Source organism: Phytophthora parasitica (assembly GCF_000247585.1).
Source record: "Phytophthora parasitica INRA-310 unplaced genomic scaffold supercont2.35, whole genome shotgun sequence".
NCBI lineage: Eukaryota > Oomycota > Peronosporomycetes > Peronosporales > Peronosporaceae > Phytophthora > Phytophthora nicotianae.
In genome coordinates this window covers 447,424-461,509 of record NW_008649021.1, presented here as the reverse complement: position 1 = coordinate 461,509, position 14,086 = coordinate 447,424, and the positions used below count along the sequence as shown (strand labels likewise).

Genomic DNA, 14,086 nt, shown 5'->3' with positions numbered 1-14,086 from the left:
CGTACTTTATGACCGAGTGGACCCGAAATCTATTGACGACTTTAATTACCGACACGGTATTAATCGCGGGGCTCTACTGGATAATGTTGACAGCTCAGATCCATTGTATCCTCGATTAATCCAGGATATCCATCGAGCCTCGCACCAAGATGAAATTCTGTTCCATGGACGACTTCGAAATTTCAACTTTCGCATTCAGCAGATATTCCGTCAACACGCTGAGTGTACAAGCCGGTTGGCGATGCAGGTGTGTAAACCTTATGTCTTCAGCTACAGAAGTTGCGCTAATTCTTTTTATTTCTTAGCAAGATTTCTTGGAGAATGCACAGCACGAAAATGAAATTGTTCTAAAGAAATTGCCATTAATTGAGGCTGATCATGCTCGTGCCGAGGCTTTAATTGAGGAAGACAACGCGGCAGTAAAACGTTTTGAAGATGCAAAAATACGACTTACAGCGGCTCAAAAAGAACGAGAGGTATGTCTGCAATATTTTCGTAAACGGAAAAAGACTCATTTTTCTGTATTTTCAGGCTGCATACTACGCAAACGAAGGTGTCGAGGAAGAAGCTGAATTTTCTGAGTCTCATGCTCCAGCTCTAATCAAAAGCAGTGACGAAATGAATGCTGCATTTCAACGTATTCAAAGCGAATTCAAGTTTGTTACGGAACAATTGAAACCAGCAAAAACACGACTGGAAAAGGCTGAAATACAGCGGGCCAAGGTCGATAACTTGATGAACCGATTGTACTGTCGGACGCAGAACTCTATTTTACGGACAAGATACGGCTTCGTTAGAGTGGAGTACTATAGAACCGAAGACAGGTGCGTCGTAATAACACCGCTGCATTGGGAAGCCACGATATTCGTCTCTATCGATGAAATATTAGCCTACGAGGCCATCTACAGAGAAGAAGAAACGTTTGCCATGGCAGGAGAAGACGAATATTCACGCGAGTTTTTACAGTTGGAGCACAGTATGGAGACATCAGAACGTAAAAAGATGGAGGTCGAAGATAAAATAATCCGTGGAATTACGGTGTGGCGAGAGAAGAAAGAAAACGAAGAAGAATTACTAGCAAAGGTGATCTGCCACGATGAATTAGAGTCCCAATTAGAGTACGAGTTGCACGGACGGAAGAAAACTCTCGAATCAGCTCGAAAAGAAGCTGTAATTCTTCACAAACGTGGTCGATTTTACCCTTCTCGAGTTCGTAAACCGCTCTCCCAACGTCCAAGTCGTCTGGACGCCAAGCGCGTTACTCGAGCCAGTGAAAAGCGTTTAGCGATGGCTATGATCGAACAGAATTTACTCGCTAAAGAACGAAAATTACGGGATCAGAGCATGCAAGAACGCAACTCTATCAGTGTGGAATCTCTAACTCAAGAAGTGTTCGGTGACATTCTAGCAGATACGATAAAGGATTTTAGCAAGGAGCATATTCAGCAAAGAAAACACGAAGCTTCTGAGCTGCTACGCTCTAAGGGAAGCGCTATCATAGCAACCGACCCATACACTACTCTAAGTGGATCAGTTACGGAACTCTTAGGATTTGATCGTCTGTGGGCTGCGAGGAAACAGAAGTATTCGCTATTATATTCCACGTGGAGAAAAGAGTACGCTAAACTCCAGTTAGTTCGACAAGAAATGGTGCGACGTGAAGAGCTTCGTCTTCTAGCAGAACAAGAGCGACTACGACTGGAGACTCGACGCAAGGAAATGTTAGCGGAAGAGCGTCGGTGTCGAAAGTTTTATGTGGAAGAAATAGTACTGTATATGCAGGAGAGGAAGGCGATGGCGAATGCAGAGATGGAGATGAAGGAATATCTTCGACAAGTGGAGCTCGAAGCCATGAAGACGAAATACTCTAAAATGGTAGAAGACCGTAACCGATTCAACGATAAAGCAGCTCGTAGACGGGAGATTAAACTCGGCAAGAACGAGCAACATCGACTACACCGCGAGTGGAGACAGATCAAAGTTGAGGACGAATTAGCCATGCAAATCCGGGAAAATGAACGATCTCAAGCGCTAGCTGAAGCTTTAGAGCGACAATTTGACAAATATCTGGCGGATCAGATGGCTCAAGGTAAAATCTCGGCTGAAATGGAGGCCAGTCGACTAGCCGATCGACTGCGTGAAGCTCAACAAGTAGCAGCGGAGAAACAGCGAAATTTCAAGATGAAAATGACGCAAGAACGGATGATCGCTAGTGTCGAGACGTTTTACGCAGTTTCACGTGCTGAAGTTGAGTGGATGGATGCGGTAGAGCGAGCTAAATTCTGGAAGCAAAGAGCAATTCTTTTAGAAGAGAATCTATCGAAAATGGAGCCTGAACTCAAGCGAATTAACGAGGAAAGACAACATGTTGTGAATGATGCAAAAGCGAAACGGGAATACGCGGATAAGTGTAAAAAACGGATTGAAGACGCGGATTCTTCTCTTTCCAAGGCGATTCAAGAGAAAGAAAACGCCAAGATAAAATATGAACGCGTACACAAGCTGAATGCTACTATCGACTCTGAAGTACTACACGATCGGGTGCAACGTTTTCGTACCAAGTATTTACGAGATCGACTTCATACTCTATATTTCTCTATGCTGACGGATTCTATTATCCGCCGAGCGTTGGTGGAGTGCAGTGAGCGTGAAATTGTTCGACTCGAGACGCGAATTAAACAATTAGAACAAGAGCGTATCGTGAAGAGTAAAGAGGTGAGTGTACTGCAGAGAAAGCGACGACGAGGGTTGCGTATGCGTCTTCGACGAGCCGAATTAGGCAAGTTAATGTTTGGACACTCTCAACGTCAACTACTGAAGGAAATGTTCCAACGGTGGACTAAAATTTGGTCCGAGCGGTCAAGAGTTCGCGCCTCGTTCAAGCTCAAGCACGAAAGTTTACTGCAAAAGCAGAAACTTACAACCACGACAAATTATCCGGTTTTGAAGAAACAAAGTCTTGTTCGTGAAGTTAACGTGAATTTTTCGACAAAAATCTCGATAATGCACGACCATCAGCAACGGAATTTACAATGCCGCCTGTGTCGTCAGAAGTACTCGGAGGAACAAAACAATCGCTACTCGTGTGTCTACCACCCCGGGACGTACGAGTTTGCCTGTGTTCGCTCTTGTGAGACCCGACAAAGTGGTTCTTCTGCGGTTCCAGCGTCTTGTATGATGCACCGAGCCAAGCGTTGGTTGTGCTGCGATGAGACAGAGGAAGGAAGGTACGGGAGTTCAGGATGTGCCAGACGCTTCCACTTACCAGAACGCAACAATCCTGAGCTTGAGAATCTTGTGGAGAAGAAGACAAGTCAAGAACAAACCATCCTGGATCAAATTAATCAACAATTATTGGAATTACGAGAACGAAACGTAGTGGGCAAGATGAAGTTCGCTACCAAGTCAGTCGTCTGCAAGATGGAAAAAGATCTCGCTAAACAACGAGCCACCGCTGCCAAGTTCCACAAACTTCGCTAGTTCAAAGCCTGCAAAATATTGTGAGCAATTGGTGAATTTTCAACTAGAACCTTTACTTACCTCATGGAATAATTTCTGGAAATATTCAGTGGAAACACCGCAGTCTTCAGCCAGCCGCTCGAAGGGACTCGAAATGTCAGGTTCTGGTTTAAAATGTTGCGCGAAGCGGTGGAAATACGAGTTTTTCTCCTGAATTGTCGAGATTGGAGCTACAGATTCCACGCCTGTCACCTCAGGTGGAAGCGTAACCATGTCAGGGTATCGATACGAGTACTCCACTGCTAGATTGACGATCGTCCGAGTATCTTCCAGGCCAAGTGCTCGCTTAAGACCCAAATTTTGCCAAATTTTGGGGAAATTCCTGAATGCAGCACTGTTGGCGTATCCACTAATAAACGGGTGAGTTAAAGCTTCTTCGGAGGTTAAACGAAGCTCAGAGTCCCGGTTTAACATGCGCTTGATGAAGTCTCGACAAACTGGAGAGAACCGATTGGGCATTGGAGGCAATGAATCGTGACAAATCGCCTCTTCCAGACCGAAAAATCCGTCGTCGACAGTGAACGGGTAGCCTCCAGTCGCAAGGGCGAACAAGGTGATACCGAAAGACCAGATATCGCTGACACAGGTGTAATGTGCTCCCGATATACGCTCAGGCGCCATGTACATCATCGTTCCCGTAAAATCTGAAAAGAACGAGTTGGATTTAGCCAGTGTGCCAGCTAAACCAAAGTCAGCGACCTAAATCGCAGCAGATTTGTCAGAACTGAAGCTACAAAGCATCAGATTATCAAAGTTTGTACCTTGAATTCCCCGTTTCGATTCATCAGGATGTTAGCAGGTTTGATATCTCGATGAACCGTTCTGAAACAAAAAAAAACGAATTTAGAACTCTTCTAATTCTTAATGTTAGCGTACCAACCTTTGACTGTGCATATGATCGAGCGCTGTGATGCAGCAGAATGCAGCATGTCGTAGGATATCTTCAGATACGGTGATATTAGCGTCCATGAGGTCCTGTACGCTGCCCATATCCATGAATTCCATGACGACCGAGACGGCACATTTTGCTGGTTTCAGAAATGCCCCGTAAAAAGTGACTAGATACGGACACATAGCATTGCGAGGACGCAGACCAGCAAGAAAATGACTCTTCAATGTGTCGGTACTGCCAGTATTTGGGACATTTAAGTCGATTGCTGCGAGGTTTTCATGCAGTGTGTGGAGTTCACGCTTGACCATGTGGCGGTCTTCTTCCTGGTACACAACCACTTCCTTCACAGCGACCAACTTCAACGTTGGTAAGTAGAGCGAAAGAAACACAGTGCCACCTGCTCCTTTGCCAAGTTTCTTGACGCGTTTAGTACGCTTACCCAGTTCTTCGGGACCATCATGAGCCACCTCGTTAAACTCCGCAGCTTCAGGTGAATTCATACTGAGTGTGATACTCGAGGTCCGACGAGAGCGACCAGCACGCAGAGATTGCTCAAATGCTGAGTCCACGCTAGGGTCATCAAACATTTTAGGTTCATCGTGCAGTACCATCATTGGTAGGGCTGGCTTCTCCAGCTTATCGAGAGATAAATGCAGCTTCATCTTGCGCTTGATTGGGTATCCATCTTGCTCCTGTACGGGGCTCGCCTCACGGATCTGAGCTTCATTGTCGACGTCTAGAACTGTGTAAAGTGTAGGAACACGTTTTTGACGGAACTGACGAGCTTGACGCGCTGCTGTGGCTGCAGCACGGACACTTGCGTGGACGTTTGGGCTTGCCAAGCCGTGAACGGAACTGACACGGTCGCGATAGAACTCACGCTGATTGAAGCGTGCTCCATAACCTTTTCCATTCCGAACAGGGAATGACGCTGCTGTAGCGAGCATGTGGACTTCTTGTGTTGTTCGGCTATGAGAATGAGTGGCAGGGTGAACGTGAGAGTGGCAAGATAAGATGAGGATAACGTCTCCATTCACTTCATCCTCCCTATTTTTACTTAGCTGCTAACTCCTGGTTCTAACGCGAAAGTGTTCATGAAGCTGGACAAGGCGAGTTTCTGGATACTGCGTTTGCCTGCTGGATCGCTCCACGAGAGGTTGTGTACAAGTGCTTCCATGCTCTGTTTGAGTGCGTCGTCTCGAGTCTTTTCAGTCAATTCGGCGAGATACACGACACCACTGTGACGGAAATGACCCGGAGGACGACGAGTGTCCAGCTCACAGATCAATAGGAGACAGTAGGCTTGATCGCAGCACAAATTACAAAGTAGATCAGATAATGCAATGCCGAAATTTATAGTATCCGGATCGGTAGCAGCTCGTAAGAAGAGCGATAAAGCCGCTGATAACCTCTCGGGTATAGCAGACACACGACTTGAATCTACCGCTGTGACGTTAGTGAGCACTTCAGCTGCAAGTTCTCGCCAGTATAATGAGCCCTAGACAGTGATTAGTGAGCGTGAAGAACAGCAATTCCAAACTGTAAAACGTACTTTGTCAGATAGTAGTATCTCCCATATACTTTGGACCAAGTCGGTGGGTAATTTTGTGCATTCGCAGCCTGAACCGCAGAGATTTCTCAATCCTTCGAGAACAAACGGAACGTAGTCATTGAGTTGTTCTGGAAGAACACTCAGTGTCTGGAATACAGTCTCGATTGTTCCCAGCTCGTGCATCTCGGCTGAGATATCTGAATCGATACTGGCATGACATAGCGCAACCACTAACCGTAGCGTTAGGTTGCTATAGTCATACATTAACGCAGACATCGTACACGTAAACTGAAGCGAGTCATGGACTTCGTATTCCTCCCACCTAATGTAGACAATGCACCGTCAACATTTTGACTCTTTTTCTCATCAAAAATCCACTCAAACCAGAAACTTTCGTTGCTCCAAAGACCTCCGACGTGCTCCATGCGTAGCCGAGCGTTGCTTGTTCTTCCAGAATGCGTGCTAGATGATCCACTACAGGCAATTAATTCCTGTGAATACCAGTTCATTTCGTTTCAGTAACAGATACAAAGAAATCCTACCAAGCGCAGTGACACCATCAGCTTTTCGAAACTCCTCGCGGTCGTCGGCATCCACCAGTCTCATGGCCAACTCGGCGAGCGCGTTTCTCATGGATACACTATCTTTTCCTTGTCGAAAACATTCCAGTGGGGTAGCAATGGGTCCATCTGATCGACGAGTTTTTCGTGGCGAAGACGTGGAGGTTTCCATCATTAATGAGGCAACGAACTGGCCACCGTTGACTGGAAAAGGTCAAGAATACACTATCAATAGCAAGTTGAAGACGGACTTATCCGTTTGAAGTCTCTATGGTCGAAGCTTTGTACCCAGTGTCTAAGATCCTGATGTATCTCAATACACGTCAGTACCATACAAGATCATGACACGTGGCTTGAATGAATGATGATCTCTTTGCGAATTTTCGCTGCTGCGATCTTGTTCACTTCTCAACTTGATTCTCTTCCATCATGTCTTCACTTCCAGTCTTCGTCCCCGCAGTATCGAATCAAGAAGCTCAGGAGATGCGATGTGGATACAGAAGCAAAAGGTGTGAACTTCCTAGATCACTCAAGCGTAACGGGAAGCTCCATCGATTCTGTGACTACCATCGGATGAAGGCAAACGTGAACCAACGTCGCGTTGACCAAAAGCGCAGAGAGATGACCCAAAAACAGACAGCAGATGCATCCGTTAGCCCCAGATCGACACAGGACGCGTCTTTCCTTCCTGACGTCGCGTGGTACGACGACTTGGATCCAGAAGACCTCGAGTATCTCGACCAATTACTGTCTTCTGGAGGAGTTGAAAATATGGATTTCAATGGTGGTGATCGGTCTGATGTTGTTTCAAACAAGTGAATAAATCGAAGGCACGCCATGTCCTAGAATACAGTTTAAGCGGTCTTGCAAAAAAAAAAAGAAACCGTAGGAATTACGCGTTTTGTTAATGTTCACTTGTATGTAAGTATGTATGTATGTGTGCGCCAGGTCATTAGGTTAAAAATTGAAGGTTCTGGTCTGTTTGCAGTCGATTACTACTTTTGCTTGCTGCAAGTCAGAGAAGTCGCTTGCTACGTCTACACATCCCTATAAGGCTACGCTTCCGCGAGGTTCGTTTTGATGAATGATAAAAGCACTTTATCATTTCGAATTCAGTCTGAGTCAGAACATGCTCTTAATTAGCCATGATAATCGCCCGTGCTATATCTACTGTGTGAAGATTCTGCATCGACCGCACGCTCTGTTGCCTCAATAATGTTGCATCAATAATTTGTTAGAGCAAGAGTCTTCACGTTGCAAGTGTCGGTAAAACAGCAGGCAGATGATCTTTCCATCCACAGTGTTATCGATCTAATGTACATATCCGAATAGTTGGTGTATTGTGAATTCCGTCCAAATTTGCCGATTTGGGTCTGTTTGAGGAGCGGGAGGACAATCGCCCTCATACAAATCCAAGTCATTAGTAGAACACCACATGCCATGATCTTATTTCGTACTTAAACGGGTCAGTATACGGTATTATTTACGCTGGGCGATTTGGGGGAGGTTCATTCAAAGAACCGCCCATGGAAATTTTGAGTAGAACTCACAATACTTACGCTTCACGAAAATATGACCGCTGAGAGCACATCCATCGCGCATATCTTCAGCATTCAACGATGAACATGTGAATTCATACTTGAACTTGCTACGATGATTACTGAACTAGACACGCTCTTGTGTTTACATGCATTTATTTTACCCGTACATTTTCTGTCGTTGAATCAGCGTCCCGCACTCACTTGATATAACAGCGCGATCATTGATCGTGACATGCACGACGCATAAAGAACTAACAACAGAGCACAACACCAGTATACAGCCTCCTCCAGGCCTACTTGCTGTAATTTACGCTGCAAGACACACCCAGAGGTGTAACAGGACAGACGGACGGCGTTAAGACGCGTCTTATAAGTTTCCACAAGTATTCTAGAGGAAATTCGTAAGAAATCAAATAGAAGGCCACTTTTCCACCACTTCCTCGACATCAAGCCCAAGGAATCATAAACGCACAGTAGGGGCACAAGATCTCTTCAAGTCAGAGGTGGTCTACCCCTAGCCCCGCCTATCCAAATCTGAAAACAGAAATGTAGTTTGAAGATTTATTAACCCCTAAAAACCGAGTGGAAAAAAATCAATGCGATATTACCATCTTGCATATTTTTCTGCTGCATATTATGCAACATGGTAGTGTTGATTTTATTGTACCGTACTGAAATTTTTAATACTTTGGAGGTCGAAATCAAAAAAGAAATCAATAAAAGAGAATACCATTGTGTATCGTACGAGACACGAGAAGGCGTCCAATCAGAAACCTCCGTTTGCGATAAATGATCGCATAAATCGTAGAGCGATTTAATTTTATCACTTTCTTACTTTGACCTTCTCCTTAACGACCTACGCCAGGTCACTCCATTGAAGAGATGATGCGCAGTTTTTGATGCCCGACTTGACCAATCAGGAGCAAGTATATTGCTCTTTTATATTTTTCTCTCTTTTTTTTACTTCGACCTGGTCCAAGTGGGGGTTAACCAGTTTTTTTTTCACGTTATTTTTTTCAGATCTGATTGGCTGGGAAAAGTTGCCCAGTAGTACGAAAAGACGACTGTTACTACAAAATACTTTTTTGTGTGGAAATGGGACGTCCTTTTAGAATGCCGTACTGAAAGCCTCACGCTTTGAAAGCGGTTGATTCGCCCCAAGAAGCGAATCCCATGCCATAGCGACGGACCAGATGCAAGAGTGACCTCTCTGGATGCGCTTATGCGTTGCATAGCGAGAAAATCTATGGTGCTACGTTCCAAAAAGGGGAATCATCTACCTGTTTGATTAGATTTTAGTAATTTCTCGATACCTCACCGAGAAAAAATAACTGCGAGCATGGACAACGCCTATTATTGCATCGACTGATTGTTAGCGGCGCCAGCGAGATTAGACAAAGTACGTACAAAGTCTTCGTCAAGCTTACCGACTTGCACACTATTCGCTAATTATCATCATTAAGATGGTGTCAACGTAAGCAAAAAAAGAATCTTTACTCCACGATTGAGGCATACGAAAGCACGCAAGCACCAGCACTTGCGCTTTCCCCCTGCTAATCATACGAACGCACCCAAGTACCAGCACTTGCGCTTTTTTCCTGCTCGACATGCGACTTTTGTGGTGTCTGTTACTCGCTGTCTTCGCTACTACCCTCATAGTCAGCAAAGCCAACGACACTTCGCCGCACTTGGATGATCTGGCATTTAGAGCTCAAGAACCCAAATTGCGTCAACAGCTCAGAGGTGAAACTAAGACGAAAACCATGAGTGGTGATGTTGCGCCGGATGCTTTTGGAGGTGAACTGAGAGCCGCGTTTCCAGCCATCAGTACGATTTTCAGCAAACTACAAGACAGCGTCAAGATGATGTCGCCGCACAAAAGGTTTTTGACCAAGATGGAAGGTATGTATGAGTGAGGAGTGACTCCAGAAAGCCTCGCGCAACTCTACGGTCCGAATAAGAAGGCTAAATTCCAAGAACAGTTTCGTCAGTTCTACAAGTGGAGATTGAGCTGGCAGACACAGCGAGCTTACCCAATGCCTCGCAAGGCCACCGCTGGACTACGAGCAGCGACATGACAACAAGTCTCGGGTTGATGACTACGACCCAAATAGAAATAGTGAACAAAAGATTACAACGAATTAAGTGTAAACTTAACTTAATCATCCACACACTTTCAACTTGTATTCTTTGTATCCATTGAGCGAGACGGATTTCTTACAGTTCTTTTCGTGATACTCCCAAGCAACAAGATGGAATAGCAACTAAGTCCTTGGTGGTCAGAGTTTCAAAATATCGGATGCAGCGATAGTCAAGTCAAATTTTGAAAAAAAAAAGCGCCATTTTATTGGTATGTGACATTAGTAAGAATCTGTTGGACGCTGTCGGATTCGTACTTATGTGAAGTATTGCCAAGTCGACGCAAAGTCAGCAATTCCATTTACTTAACGATGTAGCTCAGAAATGGTGTGTACCTGGTTACATATACAAGTACTTACGCAAGGTGAGATAAAGAAAGCGTGTCTTCAACTCGAACGCTTTATATTGCGAGCTTTACTAGATTCGGATTACATCTAGTTTTGAGCAACCAATAAACTAGTTGGATATGTTTAGGTAGTTCTGGCTGATCAGTTCACCTAGCAAGTGGATGCCTTATGGACCTCTGTTTCAATGTTGAGCTGGTAGCAACAATATGACAAGGAAAAAGCTACTAATTCTCTGTATTATCTTCTTCAAATTAATTTCCAGGAGTCCACTTTAGTATGTATGTTACGAAGAAGAAGATTCTAATAGTTGCTTTACGCTCGATTCGCACAGAAAAACTAAGGCCGTACGCTGCCCGGGAAGCTCTGGATATTTCACGTTGATAGCAGACGATTCTTTTAACTAACAAACCTACCTGAAAACAAAAAAAACGGTTCGCTGTGGGTTGTACGTCCGGTCGAGACGCCGATACCGCGAACACGACAAGCACGGTATGCCATAAGCAAGCCATTCCATACAGTAAGAATCCACAACCACCAACTCCTGCTATTGAGTCGTCGTCGTGCCTACCTCCGAAGAGTGGAAGGACCTTGTCGTGTGTGCGTGAATGCACCATGACCTGGCGTCTACCGATCAAACAGAACGTATAGCTGCAAGTGATACCCGTTGGGCTTAGCTCGGTGAGGTACGAAGACGACACAATGGGGAAGAATACCACAAGAATGCGGGTTATGGATCGAAGAACTCGTTGAATACTGCTGGGTCGTTGTGACCACTAGGTCAAGCATCTGCATGCATGGGTCATTATTTACTTCTTCGTGTTTTGGTACACTACTCTGCAGATATGTACTATTGCACCAGCAGCTGTATGCCCCACTAAGCACGATCGAATATGCAAAGAACTCTTATCAAGGCGTCATTAAATGCTAGCGTGATAGTTCTCATATTGTCCTCCAAAAAAAGTCTCTCAAATACTTCAAGACAAAGAGCCACAACGCTTCATTGTGATGTTGCACGAATGTTGTTCTTGGCAGACTGGACCAACATTCTCTGTGTGGGATAAGATTTTACGGTTCATAAGTCGAATTATCAAGCTCATTACAAGGTACTTTTTCGATATTGCAAGCGTATTCAATTACTCTTTTATACAGGATATGTGAGAGTTTGCGATCCCGCTAAGAACGCTGGATATAAATATCCAGAGAATACATTTAGTGCTGTCCAACTTTTTCGACTCAACTACCCCCGTGAACGGACTTTAGCCACAAAACAGACTAGTAAATGCTTGGAAATGTCGTACAGCCATCCAACAACTGTCCGACTCATCCGTCCATCCAATTCCATAATATATGATCGTGTTAAGAGACGACCAACACTCACAGGGCCATTGCGTTGGAAAATCCCCACCACCACCACCACCACTCTGTAGCTACATGAATTTCAACTAATCTCAACATAATACTAATAGCTAAACTGGCCGTAAGCTTACGCAGCCAAACCGCGCCCAATTGGGCTGGATAAACTCACACCTATTCCAACTGGTGGACAATTGGTCTCGATTCCCCCAAATGGGTTCATTCTCACAAAATCCAGCAAATGGAACTAGAAATACTTCGTACTAATGAGCTAGTCAAAGATTCTTGACTGAATTTTGACGTTGCACATTAGCTTCGAATAACCAACGGCCACAGCAACGTTACCCAAACACCATAATCCTTTAGATATGACGGAAGACGGCAACTCCATAAAGCAGAGCTACGTATACGTATTGGTTCATCAACATGGGACTTCCCCATTGACATCACATTTAAATCCGATCCTTCCTGATCAAATTTACCAGTTCACGCTATCGCGTACTTGGAAGTACTATTCTATACCCACCATGAACCCTTCGTATGATCAAGTGTCCAACAACCGCAGCTTCAATACCAACTACATCCAAGACCCCGCCGAAATGGGCGCGGCCTGTACCGCCTCGCTTATCCATGAGGGACATCGATGCCGATATCCAAGCAAACGGTGTGAATTCCCACGAGCAATTAAGCGCAACGGTGAAATGCATCGATTCTGCGATGCTCATCGCAACAAGGCCAATCTAAACCAAAGGCGCCTTGAAGCCCGACGGAAGAGAGAAATGGAGGACGCGAAGAACTCTCGACGAAAACGCAGGTCCACCTCGGCAGACAGTGAAAACTCGACGGATCAGCTGAATCACGCAGACTGTTCGTCGTATTCGGAGCCCTGTGGGTCTTTTTCTGCCCCTCTCCACTCTGTACTAGCGCAAGATGAACTCAACTTCCTGGGTGAGCTTCTTTCACAAAATAGTTTGGAAGATATACATGCGGAGAGCGCCGGAACCACAGCGGATTTATCGGCGAATTCGTTCTCGATTTAAAAAGGTTGAGGGAGCTAGTAGATAATGGACTGCAGTCAAATAATAGACCTCCTAGCGCGACGGTGATACTGTTAGCCATTTACAATACAGACCTTAAACTTCTTCGGGACGTCGCGATCCGCTATAATTCTTCAGCTTTTTGCTAGACAGGAAATACTAAGTGATAAGCTTGCTCGAGCTTAACTATATGGTAAAGAGCACTGCCCAGACTTGGAGCCTTAGTAGTAGCACCCCACCGAACCTCTATAGTGATTCGGTAGTAATCGGCAGTTTATTAGATTTTTAATACAACTGGAATAGTAAAGAAACTAAAAAGTAATAATTGAAACGAATACTCTTTTTTTGTTGGAAAGCAGAGTGTTGCTGGGGCATCCCAAGCAGACTAATTCGTTGAAGCTGGAAAGCTTAGCCGGTAACTAAGTCCTAAAGTCCTATCGAGTGAGCGCAGCAGATACCAGCAATATTTTGACCATTGAATATGCGTATTACTGATTACGCAATGTTACTGGACACGCGAAGAATATATATATTTTAATGCCATCAGATTTGACCATATACTAAGCTAGTGCATGTATTCTTCGCCAGTGTGTGCTACCTATTGTGGTAAAAGCAATTTCAATACCATCAACAGTATATTATTGATGATAGCGAATTGCACAAGATAATGCAAAGAAAAAATGTATTGCCAATAACAAATCTTGCTTGTTATTAACACGATGATGGAGTAAAACTACGATCATCGAGCTTTTTGCACATGCCTTAGAAATTCAAAGCTCCCCCCTACGAAACACGGCTAAACACTCTAGTATTTTTATTCTGGGTTACTCCACCGTTGTCATGTCGCTGCTCGAAGTCCAGCGGTGGCCTTGCGAGGCATTGGGTAAGCTCGCTGTGTCTGCCAGCTCAATCTCCACTTGTAGAACTGACGAAACTGTTCTTGGAATTTAGCCTTCTTATTCGGACCGTAGAGTTGCGCGAGGCTTTCTGGAGTCACTCCTCGCTCATACATATCTTCCATCTTGGTCAAAACCCTTTTGTGCGGCGACATCATCTTGACGCTGTCTTTTAGTTTGCTGAAAATCGTACTGATGGCTGGAAACGCGGCTCTCAGTTCACCTCCAAAAGCATCCGGCGCAACATCAT

At 44.8% G+C, this 14,086-nt stretch overlaps 7 protein-coding genes across 7 annotated transcripts; 4 read left to right on the top strand and 3 right to left on the bottom strand.

Annotated features, from left to right (window-relative positions):
* Positions 1-435: 435 nt before the first annotated feature.
* Positions 436-3,480, top strand: PPTG_23331 (hypothetical protein; the record flags this gene model as incomplete). The annotated part of the gene is made up of 1 exon (XM_008909885.1): positions 436-3,480. The coding sequence occupies one exon, from the start codon at positions 436-438 to the stop codon at positions 3,478-3,480; it is 3,045 nt and encodes a 1,014-aa protein (XP_008908133.1).
* A 906-nt stretch (positions 3,481-4,386) lies between these two features.
* On the bottom strand, positions 4,387-5,358 carry PPTG_12708 (hypothetical protein; the record flags this gene model as incomplete). The annotated part of the gene is made up of 1 exon (XM_008909884.1): positions 4,387-5,358. The coding sequence occupies one exon, from the start codon at positions 5,356-5,358 to the stop codon at positions 4,387-4,389; it is 972 nt and encodes a 323-aa protein (XP_008908132.1).
* A 110-nt stretch (positions 5,359-5,468) lies between these two features.
* On the bottom strand, positions 5,469-6,715 carry PPTG_12707 (hypothetical protein; the record flags this gene model as incomplete). Its single annotated transcript, XM_008909883.1, has 3 exons — positions 6,506-6,715; positions 5,964-6,193; positions 5,469-5,909 (listed from the first exon to the last, which is right to left on the bottom strand). Exons 1-3 carry the CDS (start codon positions 6,696-6,698, stop codon positions 5,469-5,471), a joined length of 864 nt encoding a protein of 287 aa, XP_008908131.1. The 5' UTR covers positions 6,699-6,715.
* On the top strand, positions 6,356-7,578 carry PPTG_12706 (hypothetical protein). Its single transcript, XM_008909882.1, has one exon. The coding sequence runs from the start codon at positions 6,953-6,955 to the stop codon at positions 7,340-7,342; it is 390 nt and encodes a 129-aa protein (XP_008908130.1). The 5' UTR covers positions 6,356-6,952; the 3' UTR covers positions 7,343-7,578.
* Positions 7,579-9,827: 2,249 nt separating this feature from the next.
* PPTG_23330 (hypothetical protein) lies at positions 9,828-10,825 on the top strand (the record flags this gene model as incomplete). The annotated part of the gene is made up of 3 exons (XM_008909881.1): positions 9,828-9,966; positions 10,056-10,155; positions 10,813-10,825. 3 exons carry the CDS (start codon positions 9,828-9,830, stop codon positions 10,823-10,825), a joined length of 252 nt encoding a protein of 83 aa, XP_008908129.1.
* A 1,605-nt stretch (positions 10,826-12,430) lies between these two features.
* Positions 12,431-12,943, top strand: PPTG_12705 (hypothetical protein; the record flags this gene model as incomplete). The annotated part of the gene is made up of 1 exon (XM_008909880.1): positions 12,431-12,943. One exon carries the CDS (start codon positions 12,431-12,433, stop codon positions 12,941-12,943), a length of 513 nt encoding a protein of 170 aa, XP_008908128.1.
* Positions 12,944-13,778: 835 nt separating this feature from the next.
* On the bottom strand, positions 13,779-13,961 carry PPTG_23329 (hypothetical protein; the record flags this gene model as incomplete). The annotated part of the gene is made up of 1 exon (XM_008909879.1): positions 13,779-13,961. The coding sequence occupies one exon, from the start codon at positions 13,959-13,961 to the stop codon at positions 13,779-13,781; it is 183 nt and encodes a 60-aa protein (XP_008908127.1).
* Positions 13,962-14,086: the final 125 nt, after the last annotated feature.